At 46.0% G+C, this 23640-nt stretch overlaps 1 protein-coding gene across 1 annotated transcript in view; it reads left to right on the top strand.

Annotated features, from left to right (window-relative positions):
* The window catches only part of VAX1 (ventral anterior homeobox 1), a 65157-nt gene that overhangs the window by 22065 nt on the left and 19452 nt on the right, over positions 1-23640 (top strand). Inside the window, exon 2 of the mRNA XM_069754397.1 lies at positions 2065-2252. Within this exon, the coding sequence (XP_069610498.1) occupies positions 2065-2252 (188 nt within the window). The remainder of the gene's footprint in view (positions 1-2064; positions 2253-23640) is intronic.

Raw genomic sequence — 23640 nt, 5'->3', positions numbered from 1 at the left:
TTTAATATTATATTTTACATTTAATACAGTCTTTGTATATTATATCTTAAGTATATTACACATCCTATATATTATATCCTGCATTTTTTACATCCTGTATATTATATCTCACAGTTATTTCATGTCATGTATATTATGTTTTACATTTATTACACCTCCTGGGTATATTTGTTATACTCTTTGTATATTATATTTACATATATTACAGTTCTGTATATTATGTCTTACATTTACTACACATCCTATACATTATATCTTACATTTGTTACACGTCCTGTATATTATATATTACATTTATCACAGTTCTGTATATTAGATCTTATATTTATTACATGTCCTATATATTATGTCTTACATTTATAACATGTTATATTTGTTATCTATTCTGTTACAATGTATATCATGATGATTATCTGGGGGTTCAGTTCTTTCTCACCAGCACTGGGCCCTAGTGTATAGATATTGGGGTGCGGGATGTGTAGATATTGGGGTGCAGAATGTATAGATATTGGGGTGCGGGATGTGTAGATATTGGGGTGCAGGAGGTGTAGGTATTAGGGGTGCGGGATGTGTAGATATTGGGGTGCGGGATGTGTAGATATTGGGGTGCGGGATGTGTAGATATTGGGGTGCGGGATGTGTAGATATTGGGGTGCGGGATGTGTAGATATTGGGGTGCGGGATGTGTAGATATTGGGGTGCGGGATGTGTAGATATTGGGGTGCGGGATGTGTAGATATTGGGGTGCGGGATGTGTAGATATTGGGGTGCAGGATGTGTAGATATTGGGGTGCGGAATGTGTAGATATTGGGGTGCGGGATGTGTAGATATTGGGGTGCGGGATGTGTAGATATTGGGGTGCGGGATGTGTAGATATTGGGGTGCGGGATGTGTAGATATTGGGGTGCGGGATGTGTAGATATTGGGGTGCGGGATGTGTAGATATTGGGGTGCGGGATGTGTAGATATTGGGGTGCGGGATGTGTAGATATTGGGGTGCGGGATGTGTAGATATTGGGGTGCGGGATGTGTAGATATTGGGGTGCGGGATGTGTAGATATTGGGGTGCGGGATGTGTAGATATTAATGGTTCAGGATGTGTAGATATTGGGGTGCGGGATGTATAGATATTGGGGTGCGGGATGTGTAGATATTGGGGTGCGGGATGTGTAGATATTGGGGTGCGGGATGTGTAGATATTAATGGTTCAGGATGTGTAGATATTGGGGTGCGGGATGTGTAGATATTGGGGTGCGGGATGTGTAGATATTGGGGTGCGGGATGTGTAGATATTGGGGTGCGGGATGTGTAGATATTGGGGTGCAGAATGTGTAGATATTGGGGTGCGGGATGTGTAGATATTGGGGTGCGGGATGTGTAGATATTGGGGTGCGGGATGTGTAGATATTGGGGTGCGGGATGTGTAGATATTGGGGTGCGGGATGTGTAGATATTGGGGTGCGGGATGTGTAGATATTAATGGTTCAGGATGTGTAGATATTGGGGTGCGGGATGTGTAGATATTGGGGTGCGGGATGTGTAGATATTGGGGTGCGGGATGTGTAGATATTGGGGTGCGGGATGTGTAGATATTGGGGTGCGGGATGTGTAGATATTGGGGTGCGGGATGTGTAGATATTGGGGTGCAGGATGTGTAGATATTGGGGTGCGGGATGTGTAGATATTGGGGTGCGGGATGTGTAGATATTGGGGTGCGGGATGTGTAGATATTGGGGTGCGGGATGTGTAGATATTGGGGTGCGGGATGTGTAGATATTGGGGTGCGGGATGTGTAGATATTGGGGTGCAGGATGTGTAGATATTGGGGTGCGGGATGTGTAGATATTGGGGTGCGGGATGTGTAGATATTGGGGTGCAGAATGTGTAGATATTGGGGTGCAGGATGTGTAGATATTGGGGTGCGGGATGTGTAGATATTAATGGTTCAGGATAATGTCCCCAGCTCTGCAGTAGTGAGGGGTCTACATGTCACTATGGCGGGCAGATGGGGTACATCTTGGGTATGTGATGCCATTGCTGATCAACTGGATTTACCCTTCCAGATGCCAAAGGCTCTATCCGGGAGATCATTCTGCCAAAGGGGCTGGACCTGGACCGACCCAAACGGACCCGAACATCGTTCACAGCGGAGCAGCTCTATAGGCTGGAGATGGAGTTCCAAAGGTGTCAGTATGTGGTTGGCCGTGAGCGGACAGAACTGGCCCGGCAGCTGAACCTCTCTGAAACCCAGGTACCGAAAACACCGCTATACATTATAGTGCTAGATACCCCCTGCCTGTATTATATGTATAAATATATATTATATACATCACCTACGGCCTGTAATATATTATATTCATTACATCCTACCAGTATTATATGCATAAATATATACAGTGAAGGAAATAAATATTTGATCCCTTGCTGATTCTGTAAGTTTGCCCACTGACAAAGACATGAACAGTCTATAATTTGAAGGGTCGGTTCATTTTAACATTGAGAGATAGAATATCAAAAATAAAATCCAGAAAATCACATTGTATACATTATATAAATGTATTTGCATTTTGTAGTGAGAAATAAGTATTTCATCCCTCTGGCAAACAAGACTTAATACTTGGTGGTAAAACCCTTGTTGGCAAGCCCAGCAGTCAGATGTTTTTTGTAGTTGATGATGAGGTTTGCGCACATGTCAGGAGGAATTTTGGTCCACTCCTCTCTGCAGATCATCTCTAAATCATTAAGATTTGAGGCTGTCGCTTGGCAACTCGGAGCTTCATCTCCCTCCATATGGTTTCTATGGGATTAAGGTCTGGAGACTGGCTAGGCCACTCCCTGACCTTAATGTGCTTCTTTTTGAGCCACTCCTTTGTGGCCTTGGCTGTATGTTTCGGGTCATTGTCTTGCTGGAAGACTCAGCCACGACCCATTTTTAATGTTCTGGCGGAGGGAAGGAGATTGTCACTCAGGATTTTACAGTATGTGGCTCCATCCATTCTCCCATTGATGCGGTGAAGTAGTCCTGTGCCCTTGGCAGAGAAATACCCCCAAAACATAATGTTTCCACCTCCATGCTTGACAGTGGGGATGGTGTCCTTTGGGTCTTAGGCAGCATTTCTCTTCCTCCAAATACGGTGAGTTGAGTTAATGCCAAAGAGCTCAGTTTTTGTCTCATCTGACCACAGCACCTTCTCCTAATCCCTCACAGAATCCTCCACGTGTTCATTGTTAAACTTCAGATGGGTCTGCACATGTGCCTTCTGGAGCAGCGGGACCTTGCGGCACTGCTGGATTGTAAATCTTTATTGTGTAATGTGTTATCAATTGTTTTCTTAGTGAATATGGTCCCAGCTGCCAAGTTCCCCCGGTGCAGTTTTATCTTATCTCTCACCTTCCTCATGATCAAGGATACCCCACGAGGTGAGATTTTGCAAGGTGCCCCAGATCGATGCCGATTGACAGTCACTTTGTATTTCTTCCATTTTCTTACTATTGTACCAACAGTTGTCTCCTTCTCACCCAGCGTCTTACTTATGGTTTTGTAGCCCATTCCAGCTTTGTGCAGGTCTATGATCTTGTTCCTGACATCCTTAGAAAGCTCTTTGGTCTTGCCCATGTTGTAGGGGTTAGAGTCTGACTGATTGAGTATGTGGACAGGAGTCTTATATAAAGGTGACTATTAGTGTTGAGCATTCCGATACCGAGTTCCGATATTTTTGTGATATCGGGAATCGGTATCGGGATTAAGATTCATGTTTAAAATAAAGAATAAAAATAAAAAATATTATTATACTCACCCTCGGACGCGCCCTGGTTGTTACCGCTGCAATCGCCATGATTCCCTTCCTAAGAATGAGCTCGTTAAGGACCTTCGATGACGTCGCGGCTTGTGATTGGTCGCGTGAGCGTTCACATGACACTACCGCGACCAATCACAAGCCGCGACGTCATCAAAGGTCCTTAACGCGCTCATTTTTAGGAAGGGAATCATGGCGGTTGCAGCGGTGACAACCAGGGCGCGTCCGAGGGTGAGTATAACAATATTTTTTATTCTTTATTTCACACATGAATATGGATCCCAGGGCCTGAAGAAGAGTTTCCTCTCCTTCAGACCCTGGCAACCATACAGGATACCTTCCGATATTTGTGTCCCATTGACTTGTATTGGTATCGGATATCGGTATCGGCGATATCCGATATTTTTCGAATATCGGCCGATACCATCTGATACCGATACTTTCAAATATCGGACGGTATCGCTCAACACTAATGACTATGTAAGACAGCGGTCTATAATGCAGGTAATGAGTTGATTAGGAGTCTAACTGGTCTGTAGGAGCCAGAACTCTGGTTGGTAGGGGATCAAATACTTATTTCTCACTGCAAGATGCAAATAAATGTATATAATTTATAAAATGTGATTTTCTGGATTTTATTTTTGATATTCTATCTCTCAATGTTAAAATTAACCGACCCTTAAAATTATAGACTGTTCATGTCTTTGTCAGTGGGCAAACTTACAAAATCAGCAAGGGATCAAATACTTATTCCCTTCACTTTATTATATGCATCACCTCCTGCATGTGTTATATACAGTGGGTGCAGAAAGTATTCAGACCCCTTTAAATTTTTCATTCTTTGTTTCATTAGAGCCATTTGGTAAATTCAATAAAGTTCATTTTTTCTCATTAATGTTCACTGTGCCCCCATCTTGACTGAAAAAAACAGAAATGTAGAAATTTTTGCTAATTTATTAAAAAAGTAAACCTGAACTATCCCATGGCCATAAGTCTTCAGCCCCTTTGCTCAGTATTGGGTAGAAGCCCCTTTTGAGCTCGTACAGCCATGAGTCTTCTTGGGAATGATACAAGTTTTTCCACCCCTGGATTTGGGGATCCTCGGCCATTCTTCCTTGCAGATCCTCTCCAGTTCCTCAGGTTGGATGGTGAACGTTGGTGGACGCCATTTTCAGGTCTCTCCAGAGATGCTCCATTGGGTTTAGGTCAGGGCTCTGGTTGGGCCGGTCAGGAATGGTCACAGAGTTGTTCTGAAGCCGCTCCTTTGTTATTTTAGCTGTGTGCTTAGGGTCATTGTCTTGTTGGAAGGTGAACCTTCGGCCAAGTCTGAGGTCCAGAGCCTCTGGAAGAGGTTTTCATCCAGGATATCTCTGTACTTGGCCGCATTCATGTTTCCTTCAATGACAACCAGTCGTCCTGTCCCTGCAGCTGAAAAACACCCCATAGCATGATGCTGCCATCACCATGCTTCACTGTTGGGATTGTATTGGGCAGGTGATGAGCAGGGCCTGGTTTTCTCCACACATACTGCTTAGAATTATCACTAAAAAGGTCTATCTTCATCTCATCAGACCAGAGAATCATATTTCTCATAGTCTGGGAGTCCTTCATGTGTTTTTTTAGTAAACTCTATGCAGCTTTCATATGTCTTGCACTGAGGAGAGGTTTCCGTCGGGCCACTCTGCCATAAAGGCCCGACTGGTGGAGGCTGCAGTGATAGGTGACTTTGTGGAACTTTCTCCCATCTCCCTACTGCATCTCTGGAGCTCAGCCACAGTGATCTTGGGGATCTTCTTTACCTCTCACCAAGGCTCTTCTCCCACGATTGCTCAGTTTGGCTGGACGGCCAGGTCTAGGAAGACTTCTGGTGGTCCCAAACTTCTTCCATTTAAGGATTATGGAGGCCACTGTGCTCTTAGGAACCTTGAGTCCTGCAGAAATTCTGCTGTAACCTTGGCCAGATCTGTGCCTTGCCACAATTCTGTCTCTGAGCTCCTTGGCCAGTTCCTTTGGCCTCATGATTCTCCTTTGGTCTGACATGCACTGTGAGCTGTGAGGTCTTATATAGACAGGTGTGCGCCGCTCCAAATCAAGTCCTATCAGTGTAATTACACACAGCTGGGCTCCAATGAAGGAGAAGAACCATCTCAAGGAGGATCACAAGGAAATGGACAGCTTGGGACTTATATATGAGAGTCTGAGCAAAGGGTCTGAATAATTATGAGTCTGACCATGTGATATTTCAGTTTCTCTTTTTTATTAAACTTGCAAAAATTTCTAAATTTCTGTTTTTTTTCAGTCAAGATGGGGTGCAGAGTGAACATTAATGAGAAAAAATGAACTTTTTTGAATTTAGAAAATGGCTGCAAAACATTAGTAAAATGTAAATTGCTCTTTTATTCTATAAACTACTGACAACATGTCTCCAAAGTTCCAAGCAATAATTTTATTTTTTTTTCTGAAAGTGAGAAATTCTTCTTCTTAATATTATTATTATAGCGCTATTATTATTTATTCCATGGCGCTTTACATGTGAGGAGGGGTATACATAATAAAAAACAAGTACAATAATCTTGAACAATACAAGTCACAACTGGTACAGGAGGAGAGAGGACCCTGCCCTCGAAGGCTCACTATCTACAAGGGATGGGTGAGGATACAGGAGGAGAGAGGACCCTGCCCGCGAGGGCTCACAATCTACAAGGGATGGGGGAGGATACAGGAGGAGAGAGGACCCTGCCCGCGAGAGCTCACAATCTACAAGGGATGGGTGAGGATACAGGAGGAGAGAGGACCCTGCCCTCGAGGGCTCACAGTCTACAAGGGATGGGTGAGGATACAGGAGGAGAGAGGACCCTGCCCGCGAGGGCTCACAATCTACAAGGGATGGGTGAGGGTACAGGAGGAGAGAGGACCCTGCCCGCGAGGGCTCACAATCTACAAGGGATGGGTGAGGATACAGGAGGAGAGGGGACCCTGCCCGCGAGGGCTCACAATCTACAAGGGATGGGTGAGGGTACAGGAGGAGAGAGGACCCTGCCCGCGAGGGCTCACAATCTACAAGGGATGGGTGAGGATACAGGAGGAGAGGACCCTGCCCTCGAGGGCTCACAATCTACAAGGGATGGGTGAGGATACAGGAGGAGAGAGGACCCTGCCCTCGAGGGCTCACGATCTACAAGAGATGGGTGAGGATACAGGAGGAGAGGACCCTGCCCGCGAGGGCTCACAATCTACAAGGGATGGGTGAGGATACAGGAGAGAGGACCCTGCCCGCGAGGGCTCACAATCTACAAGGGATGGGTGAGGATACAGGAGGAGAGAGGACCCTGCCCGCGGGGGCTCACAATCTAAAATGGATGGGTGAGGATACAGGAGGAGAGAGGACCCTGCCCGTGAGCGCTCACAATCTACAAGGGATGGGTGAGGATACAGGAGGAGAGAGGACCCTGCCCGCGGGGGCTCACAATCTAAAATGGATGGGTGAGGATACAGGAGGAGCGAGGACCCTGCCCACGAGGGCTCACAATCTACAAGGGATGGGTGAGGATACAGGAGGAGAGGACCCTGCCCGCGAGGGCTCACAATCTACAAGGGATGGGTGAGGATACAGGAGGAGAGAGGACTCTGCCTGCGAGGGCTCACAATCTACAAGGGATGGGTGAGGATACAGGAGGAGAGAGGACCCTGCCTGCGAGGGCTCACAATCTACAAGGGATGGGTGAGGATACAGGAGGAGAGAGGACCCTGCCCGTGAGGGCTCACAATCTACAAGGGATGGGTGAGGATACAGGAGAGAGGACCCTGCCCGCGAGGGCTCACAATCTACAAGGGATGGGTGAGGATACAGGAGGAGAGAGGACCCTGCCCGCGAGGGCTCACAATCTACAAGGGATGGGTGAGGATACAGGAGGAGAGAGGACCCTGCCTGCGAGGGCTCACAATCTACAATGGATGGGTGAGGATACAGGAGGAGAGAGGACCCTGCCCGTGAGGGCTCACAATCTACAAGGGATGGGTGAGGATACAGGAGGAGAGAGGACCCTGCCCGCGAGGGCTCACAATCTAAAATGGATGGGTGAGGATACAGGAGGAGAGAGGACCCTGCCCACGAGGGCTCACAATCTACAAGGGATGGGTGAGGATACAGGAGGAGAGAGGACCCTGCCCGCGAGGGCTCACAATCTACAAGGGATGGGTGAGGATACAGGAGGAGAGAGGACCCTGCCCGCGAGGGCTCACAGTCTACAAGGGATGGGTGAGGATACAGGAGAGGACTCTGCCCTCGAGGGCTCACAATCTACAAGGGATGGGTGAGGATACAGGAGGAGAGAGGACCCTGCCCGCGAGGGCTCACAATCTACAATGGATGGGTGAGGATACAGGAGGAGAGAGGACCCTGCCCGCGAGGGCTCACAATCTACAAGGGATGGGTGAGGATACAGGAGGAGAGAGGATCCTGCCCGCGAACGCTCACAATCTACAAGGGATGGGTGAGGATACAGGAGGAGAGAGGACCCTGCCCGCGAGGGCTCACAATCTACAAGGGATGGGTGAGGATACAGGAGGAGAGAGGACCCTGCCCGCGAGGGCTCACAATCTACAAGGGATGGGTGAGGATACAGGAGGAGAGAGGACCCTGCCCGCGAGGGCTCACAATCTACAATGGATGTGTGAGGATACAGGAGAAGAGAGGACCCTGCCCGCGAGGGCTCACAATCTACAAGGGATGGGTGAGGATACAGGAGGAGAGAGGACCCTGTCCGGAAGGGCTCACAATCTACAAGGGATGGGTGAGGATACAGTAGGTGAGGATAGAGCTGGTCATGCAGCGGTTTGGTCAATCGGTGGTTACTGCAGGTTGTAGGCTTGTCGGAAGAGGTGGGTCTTCAGGTTCTTTTTGAAGGTTTCGATGGTAGGTGAGAGTCTGATGTGTTGTGGTAGAGAGTTCCAGAGTAGGGGTGATATGCGAGAGAAATCTTGTATGCAATTGTGGGAAGAGGAGATAAGAGGGGAGTAGAGAAGGAGATCTTGTGAGGATCGGAGGTTGCGTGCAGGAAAGTACCAGGAGACGAGGTCACAGATGTATGGAGGAGACAGGTTGTGGATGGCTTTGTACGTCATGGTTAGGGTTTTGTACTGGAGTCTCTGGGTGATGGGGAGCCAGTGAAGTAATTGACAGAGGGTAGAGGCCGGGGTATAGCGGGGGGACAGGTGGATTAGTCAGGCAGCAGAGTTTAGAATAGATTAGAGGGGTGCGAGAGTGTTAGAGGGGAGGCCACAGAGCAGGAGGTTACAGTAGTCGAGGCGGGAGATGATGAGGGCATGGACTAGGGTTTTTGCAGATTCTTGGTTTAGGAATAATAATAATAATAATAATAATAATTTTATTTATATAGCGCCAACATATTCCGCAGCGCTTTACAAATTATAGAGGGGACTTGTACAGACAATAGACATTACAGCATAACAGAAATACAGTTCAAAACAGATACCAGGAGGAGTGAGGGCCCTGCTCGCAAGCTTACAAACTATGGGGAAAAGGGGAGACACGAGAGGTGGATGGTAACAATTGCTTTAGTTATTCGGACCAGCTATAGTGTAAGGCTCAGGTGTTCATGTAAAGCTGCATGAACCAGTTACCTGCCTAAGTATGTAGCAGTACAGACACAGAGGGCTAATACTGCATAAAGTGTATGAGAACATGATGCGAGGAACCTTTTTATAAATAGGCCACACAGGGATCGTTAGGTTAATGCATTGAGGCGGTAGGCCAGTCTGAACAAATGAGTTTTTAGGGCACGCTTAAAACTGTGGGGATTGGGGATTAATCGTATTAACCTAGGTAGTGCATTCCAAAGAATCGGCGCAGCACGTGTAAAGTCTTGGAGACGGGAGTGGGAGGTTCTGATTATTGAGGATGCTAACCTGAGGTCATTAGCGGAGCGGAGGGCACGGGTAGGGTGGTAGACTAAGGAATGTACGGATCCGTGAAATATTTTTTAGTTGAAGGCGGCAGGAAGTGGAAAGGGCTTGGATATGTGGTTTGAAGGAGAGATCAGCGTCAAGGATTACCCCGAGGCAGCGAGCTTGTGGGACTGGGGAGAGTGGGCAGCCATTTACTGTAATGGATAGGTGCGTTGGGGGGGTCGCGTGAGATGGGGGAAAGATGATGAATTCTGTTTTGTCCATGTTAAGTCTCAGAAATCTAAAGGAGAAGAAGGATGAAATAGCAGACATTCATTGAGGGATTCTGGTTAGTAGGGTGGTGATATCTGGCCAAGAGATGTAGATCTGTGTGTCATCAGCATAGAGATGATACTAAAAGCCATGAGATTCTATGAGCTGTCCCAGGCCAAAGGTGTAAATGGAGAAGAGCAGGGGCCCTAGGACTGAACCTTGCGGGACTCCGACAGATAGGGGGCAAGGTGAGGAGGTGGTGTGTGAGTGGGAGACACTGAATGTCCGGTCTGTTGGGTATGATGAGATCCAGGATAGGGCCAAGTCTGTAATGCCAAGGGATGAGAGGGTCTGTAGTAATAGGGAATGGTCCACTGTGTCAAAGGCAGAGGACAGGTCCAAGAGGAGGAGGACAGAGTAGTGTTGCTTGCTCTTGGCGGTTAAGAGGTCATTGGTGACCTTTGTAATGGCAGTTTCAGTGGAGTGGTGTGACCGGAAGCCAGATTGTAAGCGGTCGAAGAGGGAGCAAGAAGAGAGATGGGAGGACAGTTCAAGATGGACGTGTTGTTCCAGTAGTTTGGAGGCATAGGGCAGAAGTGATATAGGGCTTTTTGAGGATAGGCGTGATTGAGGCATGTTTAAAGCTTGAGGGGAAAAAACAGTTGTTAGTGATAGGTTGAAGAGATGGGTAGGGGTTGGGATGAAGACTGTGGTGAGGTTTGGGATGAAGTGGGATGGGATCGGGTCAAGTGCACAGGTGGTGAGATGCGATCTTGAGAGTAGAGTGGAGAGTTGATCTTCTGTAATGGTGGAGAAGTTGGTTTTGGAGGTGGAGGCTGGGAAGTCGGGAGGAAGGGCTCTGGGGGTTGTTGACCAAAACTGTCACTGATGTTATCAATCTTCTGCTGGAAAAATGAGGCAAAGTCTTCAGCTGAGATGAGTGGGGAGGGAGGAGGTGCTGGGGGACAGAGGAGAGAATTGAAGGTGTTGAATAACTGTTTAGGGTTGTGAGACAGGGAGAATATGAGAGATGAGAAGTAGGTTTGTATAGCTGTGGCGAGTGTGGCCTTGAAAGTAGTGAAGGACTGTTTGAATGCGATGAAGTGCTCGTTGGAGTGGGATCTTTCCCATCTCCGCTCAGCAGCCCTGGAAAATCGCCTCAGTTCTTTGGTCAGGCTGGTGTGCCAGGGCTGTCTGTTGATTTTACGAGCTTTGGTATGTGTAACTGGGGCAGCAGATTCCAAAGCTACAACTATTGTGATGTTATATAGAGCGGCAGCGTCATCCGCATTGTGTAGTGAACATATGTCTGTGAGATGGAGGAGGGATTCAGAGAGTGAGTGTAGATCAAGGTGTTTAAGATTTCTGCGAGGGTGTGAAAGTTTGTGGGGTGGGGATTGTAGACATGGAGTGGAGAGGGAAGAGAATGTGAGTAGGTTGTGGTCAGAAAGAGGAAGAGGTGAGTTAGAGAGGTTAGATAGGGAGCAGAGGCGGGTGAAGATGAGGTCCAGTGTGTGACCATCTTTGTGGGTGGCTGTAGGAGACCATTGAGTGAGGCCAAAGAAGGAAGTGAGAGATAGAAGTTTAGTGGCAGCTGAGAGAGAAGTGTCAATGGGGATGTTGAAGTCGCCCAAGATGATAGTAGGGATGTCCGTGGAAAGGAAATGAAGTAGCCAGGTGGTGAAGTGGTCAAAGAAGGTGGTGGCTGTCCCTGGGGGGGCAGTAGATGACAGCCAGTTGGAGGTTGGACGGGGAGTAGATGCGCACAGAGTGCACCTCAAAGGAAGGAAGGGTAACAGAGGGTGGCAGTGGGATTGGGGTGAAGCAGCAGTTATTTGACAGAAAACCAACTCCTCCACCATGCTTGCTGCTGGGGCGGGGTGTGTGAGAAAGGTGGAAGCTGCCATACGAAAGTGCAGCAAGAGAGGCTGTGTCAGAAGGGGTGAGCCAGGTTTCGGTGATGGCGAGGAAGGAAAGTTTGGTAGTAACAAAAAGATCATGGATGTAGGAGAGCTTGTTGCAGACAGAGTGAGCGTTCCACAGAGCTCCTGTTAGTGGGACTGGGGAAGCGGGGGCTGGGTGAATGGGTATAAGGTTAGAGAGGTTACAGAAGGTTGTGATAGATTGTGGATGGGAGGTAGAACTGACTGTGGGAATGTGGTGAGGAGGACCAGGATTTGGAGCGATATCACCAGCAGTGAGAAGCAGCAGAGAAAGTGTTAGCAGGTGGGAGCAGGAGAGGACATGAGGTGGCTGTCTGTGCTTGGAGACAGATGATTGTATGTTAAGGAACAGTTCAGAGGAGGAGGTGAGGTGGATGGGGAGGATTGAAGAAGAGATGAACAGTTCCTTACTTGGTGTGGGGATTAGGGGAGTTTGCATAAAGTGAAGGATTATAGGGGTGAAAGTGAAAACAAACAGAAACATTGTTTACAGTGACTGGCCAGTTACCTTCAGTTCCCTTCTGGTTCAATTCTGGTTTTAATTCTACAGTAATCTTCACACTGGTCAAGATAATAAAAAATGCATTGCTTGCAGACCTCAAATAATGAAAAAAACAAGTTCATAATCATTTAAAAAGAACAATACTAATGTTTTACCCCAGGAAGAGTTCAGAAATCAATATTGTGTGGAATAACCATGATTGTTAATCCCGGCTTTCCTGCGTCTCGGCAGCTTTCCTCCAGTCTCTCACACGGCTCCTGGGTGACCTTATGCCTCTCCTGGTACAATAATGTCAGCCGTTCTTTTCTGTTTGATGGCTGGTGACTCTCCATCATCCTCCTGATTACATTCCAGAGGTTTTCAGTGGGTTCAGGTCTGGAGATTGGGCGGCCATGACAGGGATGTGATGTGGTGGTCTCTTAATATTTGCCAGAGCTGTATATATACGGTATATATATATATATATATACATATATATATATATATATATATATATATATATATATATATATATACTTATATATATATTATATACATCACCTCCTATCTGTCTCATAATATGCATTATATATATCACCCTTGCCTATATTATTGTCAGGAAAACATGAATTATCTTCCATTGGCTTCTAAGTGGTTGTCGTCCAACTTTATGACAATTAATGGTCCTGACAAATATTTGGGCACTAATTCATCAAAACATTTTCGTCACATTGGGTAAAATAGTTTTGCAACATTTGGCGTATTCATGCAAGTTTTATCCGTTCACCTCAACACCATCGGAGCTACCGCAACCCTCGACCTACTGTCTCCTTCCCCACCATCCTGTAGAATGTAAGCCCGCGGGGGCAGGGTCCTCGCCCCTCTGTATCAGTCTGTCATTGTTAGTTTGTTTACTGTCAGTGATATTTGTATTTTGATGTAACCCCTTCTCATGTACAGCACCATGGAATTAATGGTGCTATATAAATAATAATAATAATAATTGTCTGGAGACACAAGCAGAGCTGACTCCTCCGATCATGGGATTCTGTAGGACCAAATCCTTCATGCAGCCCCTCTCCGCCTCTGTCAATTTCCACCTCCACTCCCTTCAGGCAGATGGTCAGCTTTGGAATGCGATTTTCATTGCCTGCTAGGACTAGCAGAGCTGAATGTGTTTCCCCCAAAAAATCTCTTTGTCCTTTAAGGACAACATCTGCAAAGAGTTTGTATGTTCTCTCCGTGTTTGCGTGGGTTTCCTCTGGGCACTCCGGTTTCCTCCCACATTCCAAAAGACATACTGATAGGGAATTTAGATTGTGAGCCCCAACGGGGACAGCGATGATAATGTGTGCAAAACTGTAAAGCGCTGCGGAATATGTTAGGGCTATATAAAAATAAAGATTATTATTATTTATTATTAAGTCAAGCACTCAAAGTCGAATTCAATAAAACACATTAATCCCAGACACATGAAAATTTAGGTTTCCAGGATCTGGGCACTTGGTGTTACATATGGCAGCATTTTGCAGCATTTAGGGTCATCAAAAACCTGGGAAATTAATTTCTGCCCACCAGAAAATCTCATACATATCGTGTTTGGACTCTAAAGAATGGTAAAATTGCAGGGGAAAAATAATGCCAATATCGCTGGCCTATGAGCTTCAAGGCCAAAGATATGAAGAAAATAATAATAATAATAATCTTTATTTATATAGCGCCAACATATTCCGCAGCGCTTTACAGTTTAACAGTTTCAAACACCACAGACATAAGTAACAATGTTAACAATACAATAATTAAAGGTAAATAAAACGACCCTGCTCGTCAGAGCTTACAAACTACAATGAGGTGGGGGAGATACAAAGTACAGGTGTGTATTTACAATGATGTATTTACAATCATGGTCCGGCCATCTTCAGGGGGTGGGGGATAGATGGGGATAGTGAATGGGCTACACACACACACAAACATAACATGACTTTGATTACTGAATGTGATAGGCCGCTCTGAACAAATGTGTTTTGAGCGAGCGCCTAAAACTATGCAAGTTGTGGATGGTCCTAATATCTTGGGGTAGAGCATTCCAGAGGATTGGCGCAGCGCGGGAGAAGTCTTGGAGTCGGGAGTGGGAGGTACGGCTTAATGCAGAGGTTAGTCGAAAGTCATTTGCAAAGCGCAGTGGTCGGCTAGGCCGGTAGACTGAAATGAGGGAGATGTATGGGGGTGCCACACTGTGGAGAGCTTTGTGGGTGAGAACAAGTACTTTGAATTTTATCCTGTAATGAATGGGCAGCCAGTGTAACGACTGGCGAAGAGCGGACGCGTCCGAGTAACGATTAGCCAGATGGACGACCCTGGCTGCTGCATTAAGGATGGACTGGAGAGGGGAAAGTCGAGTAAGGGGGAGGCCAATTAATAGAGCGTTGCAGTAGTCCAGGCGGGAGTGGATCAGGGCGACAGTGAGGGGTTTTGTTGTTTCCATGGTGAGAAAAGGGCGGATTCTAGAGATGTTCTTTAGGTGTAAGCGGCACGAGCGGGCAAGAGATTGTATATGGGAGGTGAAGGAGAGATCGGAGTCAAACATAACACCCAGACAGTGCGCCTGCTGCCGGGGTGTTATTATGGTGCCACCCACGGAGAGGGAAATGTCAGATTTAGGGAGGTTAGTAGATGGCGGGAGCAGAAGAAATTCAGTTTTGGAGAGGTTGAGTTTCAGATAGAGAGCGGACATGATGTTGGAGACTGCGGACAGTCAGTCAGTGGTGTTCTGTAGTACAGCGAGGGTAAGGTCAGGGGATGACGTGTATAGTTGTGTGTCATCAGCATAAGGATGGTACTGAAAGCCAAATCTGCTGATGGTCTGTCCAATTGGGGCCGTGTAGAGAGAGAAGAGAAGGGGGCCAAGGACTGAGCCCTGAGGTACCCGACAGTGAGAGGAAGAGGAGATGAAGTGGAGCCAGAGAACAGAACACTGAAGGAGCGGTCAGAAAGATAGGAGGAGAACCAGGAGAGAGCAGTGTCCTTAATGCCAAGTGACTGGAGCCTAGAGAGTAGGAGAGGGTGGTCAACAGTGTCGAAAGCTGCAGAAAGGTTGAGAAGAATGAGCAGAGAGTGGTCACCGTTACGTTTTGCTGTCAGGAGGTCGTTGGTCACTTTGATGAGTGCAGTTTCTGTCGAATGTAGGGGGCGGAAACCGGACTGTGAAGGGTCTAGGAGGGAGTGAGTGGAGAGGTAATGGGTAAGGCGGGAGTAGACCAGGCGCTCCAAGAGTTTAGAGATGAACGGGAGATTGGAGACTGGTCTGTAGTTGTGTAGTATGGGTCGAGGGTGGGTTTCTTTAGTAATGGAGTAATGATAGAGTGTTTGAAGGAGGAGGGGAAAATGCCAGAGGAGAGGGAGAGATTAAAGATTGTAGTTAGGTGAGTTGTGACGACTGGAGAGAGAGACTGGAGGAGATGAGAGGGAATGGGGTCAGTGGTGCATGTAGTCGGACGAGAAGAGGAGAGGAGCCTGGAGACTTCTTCTTCTGTGATGGGATCGAATGTGGAGAATGAGCCAGGGGAAATGCAGGGAGGGATGGGAGTCATTGCACTTGGTGGCTGGGAGCGGATTTCCTGACGGATATTGTCTATTTTCTCTATAAAGTGGGAGGCCAGGTCATCAGCACAAATGTCTGTGATAGGGGCTTTTGCTTTTGGCCTGAGGAGGGAGTGAAAGGTGTCAAAAAGTTTCTTGGGGTTGTTGGATAGTGAGATCAGGGTGGTGAAGTAGGTCTGTTTGGCAAGGTGAAGGGCAGAATTATAGGTCCTTAACATAAATTTGAAGTGTATGAAGTCTTCTGGTGTGCGTGTTTTCCTCCATAAGCGTTCAGCACACCTAGAGGATCGCTGGAGAAATCGGGTTTGCGATATGAGCCAGGGCTGTTTTATTCTGTGTTTGGAGGTTCTGAGGGTGAGGGGAGCTACTTGGTCAAGGGTGCTTCTAAGAGTGTCATTGTAGTGATGTACCGCCAGATCAGGACAGGAAAAGGAAGAGATTGGGGACAATGATAAGCGTAGGGAGTCTGAAAGTGTAAGAGGGTTAATGGCATGTAGATTTCTGACTAAATGGTAGGTAGGAGGGTGCTGGGGTGAGCGAGGATTTGTGAGTGTGAAGGAGAGAATGTTGTGGTCAGAGAGGGGAAGTGGTGAGTTATCTAGGTAGGGGATTGAGCAGAGCCGGGCGAAAACCAGGTCCAGGGTGTTACCATCTTTGTGTGTTTCCGAGGTTGAGAGCTGTGAGAGGCCAAGAGAAGTGGTTAGTGATAGAAGCTGGGATGCAGATGTGGAAGTGGGGCTGTTAATGGGGATGTTGAAGTCTCCCAGGATAAGGGTTGGTAGTTCTGAGGACATGAAGTGCGGCAGCCAGGCAGAGAAATGGTCCAGGAAGTGGGTGGGTGAGCCTGGGGGCCGGTATATGACCACTACTCTGAGGGAGAGGGGACGGAAGAGCCTGATGGTGTGAACTTCAAAAGAAGGGAATGAGAGCGATGGAACTGGGGGGATGACCTGGAAAGTGCATTGTGGGGACAGGAGTAAGCCTACTCCACCACCAGGTCTGTTTGTTGGTCTCAGGGAATGGGAGAATTGTAAGCCACCATGGGAATTGGCAGCAGGAGAGACAGTGTCAGAATCCTGAATCCAGGTTTCCGTGAGGGCCAACAGATTCAGAGAGTTTTTCAGAAAGGAAGCTTGTTTCAAACAGACCGTGGATTCCAAAGGGCACAATTAAAAGAAGGAGATGAAGGAGTGCAAATAATATTAGTAAGATTATTAAGGTTTCGATGTGAGGTAGGGTAGAGGTTGAGGTTGGTGGATGGTGGACCGGGGTTGGGGGAGATGTCCCCTGAAATCAGTAGGAGCAGGAAAATAAAGAGCAAGTAGTTTTTGGAATTGTTTGAAGTTTTTTTGTGCGATGTGTTTGGGCAAGATAGGCTGAGGTTTTTCTGGAAGGTGAGAAGTGCATGGGAGCTGTACATGGGAGAGGGAAGGAGAAGAGGAGCTGATGTATATGAGTCGTGGTGGAGGGGGGATTGGGCGGTGAAAGTGGATTGCAAGGGAACATAGGAGGATAGGAATAAAGCACATGGATAAAGGGGAGTGCAGAGTGTGGGTTACCTGACTCCTGCCCTGACTAACTGCCATGGAATAACTGCTGTATCACGACGCTTATCTCCGTGACGCTTTGCTTCTGGGACGCGTGCACCCCCACATGCATGCACCCCTAAGGATGGTTCTAAATTTATACTCCAGGCTGCAGGGTCAGAAGAGATGGATTGTGGGAAATGAGAAATGAGAAAATGAGTTATTGATAACTTCCCTAGCTATGTGTACCTCCCAGAAATCAGCCCATACGTGAGGTCAGCAAAGTAGGAGTCCTTAGTTGTATGGCCGAAGCATAAAACAGGAACGTTCCTCTTTGGCATTCATTCAGAGCCGGTAGAGACAGCTAGGCACCATGCGCTAGACACCATGCTGTGGTACCGGATCATTTCTTTGGGATCTCTCCTCCCCTTTATCGACACGTCATACCTGTGACTGAAATTTAGTACGTTTTGTATTTTCATCCCTTTTATTTCATAAGTACTTATACATATTTGTATTTTGTCTCTTTTGTAATATCATTTGTATCTTTTGTAAACTCTGATGATTTTTTCTGGAGTAAACGTATTAATTTACTAGCTTTGTTCTTCTTGCTCTATGAATGATCCGCCACGTACTCCGACCAAATTCACGTTACCAACGGGAGTCCGATCCACCTATAAGAGGTCAGTGGCGGCAGCATAGTTTTCATATTTATGTGGTGTTGGGGGACTTGATGCTGACTGAATCGGGATATATAAGTTTCTATCAGGAACTGGTGGTATATCTACATCCTGTCACATCACGTGCTGCAATATTCAACATACATTAGAGCAGCTGCGCTCACTTTCTTATCCTCTGTCAATACCCTTATTAGCCAGCAGGGTAAGGGGGGCGCCAGAGCTGCAAGATGATGACCAAAAGTGACTAAGATCGTGACAATTACATATCTTAATATATACTTACCTTGTAATGTCTTCACATCCTGTTCCATCCAGATGTGTCCGGATCTCAGAATTCCAAGTGGCGGAATTTCAACGACCACCAAATTGGGACACCCAAGTGATGGGTGTCTCAATATGGAAACTGCTGCTGGTACCAGCTTCTTGCGCGGTACTACCAGCGGAACACTGTCACACCACACACACACTGTATATGCCGTACGCACCACTGACACACACTGTATACGCTGTACGCGCCACACACACACACACACTGTATACGCCGTACGCAGCCTCTTGTGCGGTACCACCAGTGGAACACCGTCGCGAATACACCGCTGCCGGAATCAGCTGAATGATTCACTGACCACCGCCATCTTTGTACAGGAGGAGCACATGCGCAGTTTTAATGTGACCGCCTCTATCTGTCTGCACAAAGATGGCAGCAGTCTGATTTACTACGCCTGCGTGAAATCCGCCCAGGCGCAGTGAATCATTTGGCTGATCCCGGCGTGACATTACTGCCCTCCCGCTCCGATAGCATCGGGCCTCCATCTAGTTTACATCACCTCCTGCCTGTATTATATATATTATATACATTTCCTACTGCCTGTATTTTATATTTTATATACATCACCTCCTGCCTATACTATATTTACACCTGGTGGGTCATTTATATGGATACACCTAAATAAAATGGGAATGTTTGGTGAGATCAACTTCCTGTTTGTGGCACATTAGTATATGGGAGGGGGAAAACTTTTCAAGATGGGTGGTGACCATGGCGGCCATTTTAGATCCAACTTTATTTCTTCCAATGGGAAGAGGGTCATGTGACACATCAAACTTATTGAGGATTTCACAAAAAAAAACAATGGTGTGCTTGGTTTTAATGTAACTTTATTCTTTCATGAGTTATTTACAAGTTTATGACCAGATCAGGAGACCTTGGTGGCCATTCAACTGGCCCACGATGACCAATCCACTTTCCAGGAAACTGTTCATGTAGAAATACTTGGACCTGACACCCATAATGTGGTGGTGCTCCATCTTGCTGGAAAAACTCAGGGAACGTGACATTTTCAGTGCTTAAAGAGGGCAACACATCATCATGTATCAATTTTAGATATCCAGGGGAATTGAGGTTTCCATTGATGAAGAATGGCCCCACTATCTTTCTACCCCATATACCACACCATGCCATCAATTTTTGTGTTTCCTGGAAACTGGATTGGTCGTTGAGGGCCAGCTGAATGGCCACCAAGGTCTCCTGATCTGACCCCTTTAGACCTTTATCTTTGGGGTCATCTGAAGGCTATTGTCTATCCTGTGGAGATACGAGATGTGCAGCATCGATACTGGACGCCTGTGCTCGCATTTCTTCTGCGGTGTTGCTATCAGTGTCTCAAAAGTGTGAGAAGAGGGTTGGGTTGACAATCCAACACAACGGGCAGCACTTTGAACGCATTTTATAAGTGGTCATAAACTTGTATATAACTCATGAAAGAATAAAGTTACATTAAATCCAAGCACACCATTGTTTTTCTTATGAAACTCTCAATAAGTTTGATGTGTCACATGACCCTCTTCCCATTGGAAAAAATAAAGTTGGATCCAAAATGTCCGACTTCAAAATGGCCGCCATAGTCACCACCCATCTTGAAAAGTTCCCCCTCCCATATACTAGTGTGCCACAAACAGGAAGTTAAATATATTGGTAATGGTGTGCACTCGAGTCTGGGACACGGAGGTGCTGGTATAACGGACCGTGTGATCCAAGTCAACAAAGTATAGAAAAATACCGCACACTCGATTTTGGTATGATGCAAAAGAGGTTTTGTGCCAAATTTATTTAAATGCAAGGTACAAGAAGTTGCCACATTGAAAGAGTGAAGGAGAGAACCCAACGTTTCAACCCTTCCCGGGTCGTATTCATGGGGTTGCTAGGAGAGTAGAAAAACAACAGTGTAAACATCTGTTTCTAATACAGCAACATAATTTACATAATTTACATAGGACATGAGATCAAAAATAAAGAAATAAAGATAAAGATTGACAAATGTCACAAGTTAACAGAACAAAAACAAAAACAAAATATCACCAATAAGTTAAAAATCAAAAATAGAAATAAAAATAAGAACAAGCAGCCAGAAGCCACGAAGGGCTGGCGATCGGAGGCGACAGGAGTCAGTTTCTCTGGACATGTTTAAGGTCAGTTGAGATATACATATTTAAGTTACCTCTGGTTCTTGTTACAATTGTATACAACAGTGGCAATGGTAGAGGAAAAGACAAGCGATCCCTCCCAGGTATGTCCTGTCATTATGATAAGACCCCATGTTAGACTACACAAGTTATATATAATATAGAGATAGACAATCGTGTAGGTATCAGACAAGAGTAAATCTATAGGTATAAGCTGTATGTTATAGGTGTTACCATATAGGTGATCCCATCGAGTATGGGCTAGGAACCAATTAGAGGGGTCCCCTATGATATGTCATAAAGTGTGAGAAAGGTCATAGTAGCAGTGGGAGGTCTGCTATAGAGGTACTAGATCCATATAGTGTGTCCATGATGCAGGGTGAAGGGATGATAAAGGAAAGGGGGGGAGGAGAGATAAATACCTTTGTATAGGGTCAAGTAAATATCCTGTGTCCCAAGTATATGGAGCCTGCTAGGGAAGGCTGTCACACTGGAAAGAAGGCCTAATTGTTAGGAGGTGCAATGAGTATAAGGCTTCTATAAATAACAGGGCAGAAGGCTGGTGAGGTGCTGCCGTAGGGGATCTCCGTACCTGTTTAAGGCTTGTTCCTAAGTGTGTTGTTATCTCTCCTCCCCCCCTTTCCTTTATCATCCCTTCACCCTGCATCATGGACACACTATATGGATCTAGTACCTCTATAGCAGACCTCCCACTGCTACTATGACCTTTCTCACACTTTATGACATATCATAGGGGACCCCTCTAATTGGTTCCTAGCCCATACTCGATGGGATCACCTATATGGTAACACCTATAACATACAGCTTATACCTATAGATTTACTCTTGTCTGATACCTACACGATTGTCTATCTCTATATTATATATAACTTGTGTAGTCTAACATGGGGTCTTATCATAATGACAGGACATACCTGGGAGGGATCGCTTGTCTTTTCCTCTACCATTGCCACTGTTGTATACAATTGTAACAAGAACCAGAGGTAACTTAAATATGTATATCTCAACTGACCTTAAACATGTCCAGAGAAACTGACTCCTGTCGCCTCCGATCGCCAGCCCTTCGTGGCTTCTGGCTGCTTGTTCTTATTTTTATTTCTATTTTTGATTTTTAACTTATTGGTGATATTTTGTTTTTGTTTTTGTTCTGTTAACTTGTGACATTTGTCAATCTTTATCTTTATTTCTTTATTTTTGATCTCATGTCCTATGTAAATTATGTAAATTATGTAAATTATGTAAATTATGTTGCTGTATTAGAAACAGATGTTTACACTGTTGTTTTTCTACTCTCCTAGCAACCCCATGAATACGACCCGGGAAGGGTTGAAACGTTGGGTTCTCTCCTTCACTCTTTCAATGTGGCAACTTCTTGTACCTTGCATTTAAATAAATTTGACACAAAACCTCTTTTGCATCATACCAAAATCGAGTGTGCGGTATTTTTCTATACTTTGTTTACAAACAGGAAGTCGATATCACCAACCATCCCCATTATATTTAGCCCACACTGTATTATATACATCAACTCCAGCCTGTATTATATATATAATGTACATCACCTCCTGCCTGTATCAATTTATATACAGTACAGACCAAAAGTTTGGACACACCTTCTCATTTAAAGATTTTTCTGTATTTTCATGACTATGAAAATTGTACATTCACACTGAAGGCATCAAAACTATGAATTATCACATGTGGAATTATATACTTAACAAATAAGTGTGAAACAACTGAAATTATGACTTATATTCTAGGTTCTTCACAGTAGCCACCTTTTGCTTTGATGACTGCTTTGCACACTCTTGGCATTCTCTTGATGAGCTTCAAGAGGTAGTCACCGGGAATGGTCTTCCAACAATCTTGAAGGAGTTCCCAGAGATGCTTAGCACTTGTTGGCCCTTTTGCCTTCACTCTGCGGTCCAGCTCACCCCAAACCATCTCGATTGGGTTCAGGTCTGGTGACTGTGGAGGCCAGGTCATCTGGGGTATCCCCCCATCACTCTCCTTCTTGGTCAAATAGCCCTTACACAGCCTGGAGGTGTTTGGGGTCATTGTCCTGTTGAAAAATAAATGATGGTCCAACTAAATGCAAACCGAATGGAATAGCATGCCGCTGCAAGATGCTGTGGTAGCCATGCTGGTTCCAGTATGCCTTCAATTTTGAATAAATCCCCAACAGTGTCCCCAGCAAAGCCCCCCCCCCTCCCCCCCACACCATCACACTCCTCCTCCATGCTTCACGGTGGGAACCAGGCATGTAGAGTCCATCCGTTCACCTTTACTGCGTCACACAAAGACACGGTGGTTGGAACCAAAGATCTCAAATTTGGACTCATCAGACCAAAGCACAGATTTCCACTGGTCTAATGTCCATTTCTTGTGTTCTTTAGCCCAAACAAGTCTCTCCTCTTGTTGCCTGTCATTAGCAGTGGTTTCCTAGCAGCTATTTTACCATGAAGGCCTGCTGCACAAAGTCTCCTCTTAACAGTTGTTGTAGAGATGTATCTGCTGCTAGAACTCTGTGTGGCATTGACCTGGTCTCTAATCTGAGCTGCTGTTAACCTGCGATTTCTGAGGCTGGTGACTCGGATAAACTTATCCTCAGAAGCAGAGGTGACTCTTGGTCTTCCTTTCCTGGGGCGGTCCTCATGTGAGCCAGTTTCTTTGCAGCACTTGATGGTTTTTGCAACTGCACTTGGGGACACTTTCAAAGTTCTCAATTTTTCGGACTGACTGACCTTCATTTCTTAAAGTAATGATGGCCACGCGTTTTTCTTTACTTAGCTGCTTTTTTCTTGCCATAATACAAATTCTAACAGTCTATTCAGTAGGACTATCAGCTGTGTATCCAGCAGACTTCTGCACAACACAACTGATGGTCCCAACCCCATTTATAAGGCAAGAAATCCCACTTATTAAACCTGACAGGGCACACCTGTGAA

Source organism: Ranitomeya imitator, chromosome 2 (assembly GCF_032444005.1).
Source record: "Ranitomeya imitator isolate aRanImi1 chromosome 2, aRanImi1.pri, whole genome shotgun sequence".
Lineage (NCBI taxonomy): Eukaryota > Metazoa > Chordata > Amphibia > Anura > Dendrobatidae > Ranitomeya > Ranitomeya imitator.
The sequence above is the reverse complement of the archived record's forward strand: the minus strand, read 5'-3'. Positions and strand labels throughout refer to the sequence as shown.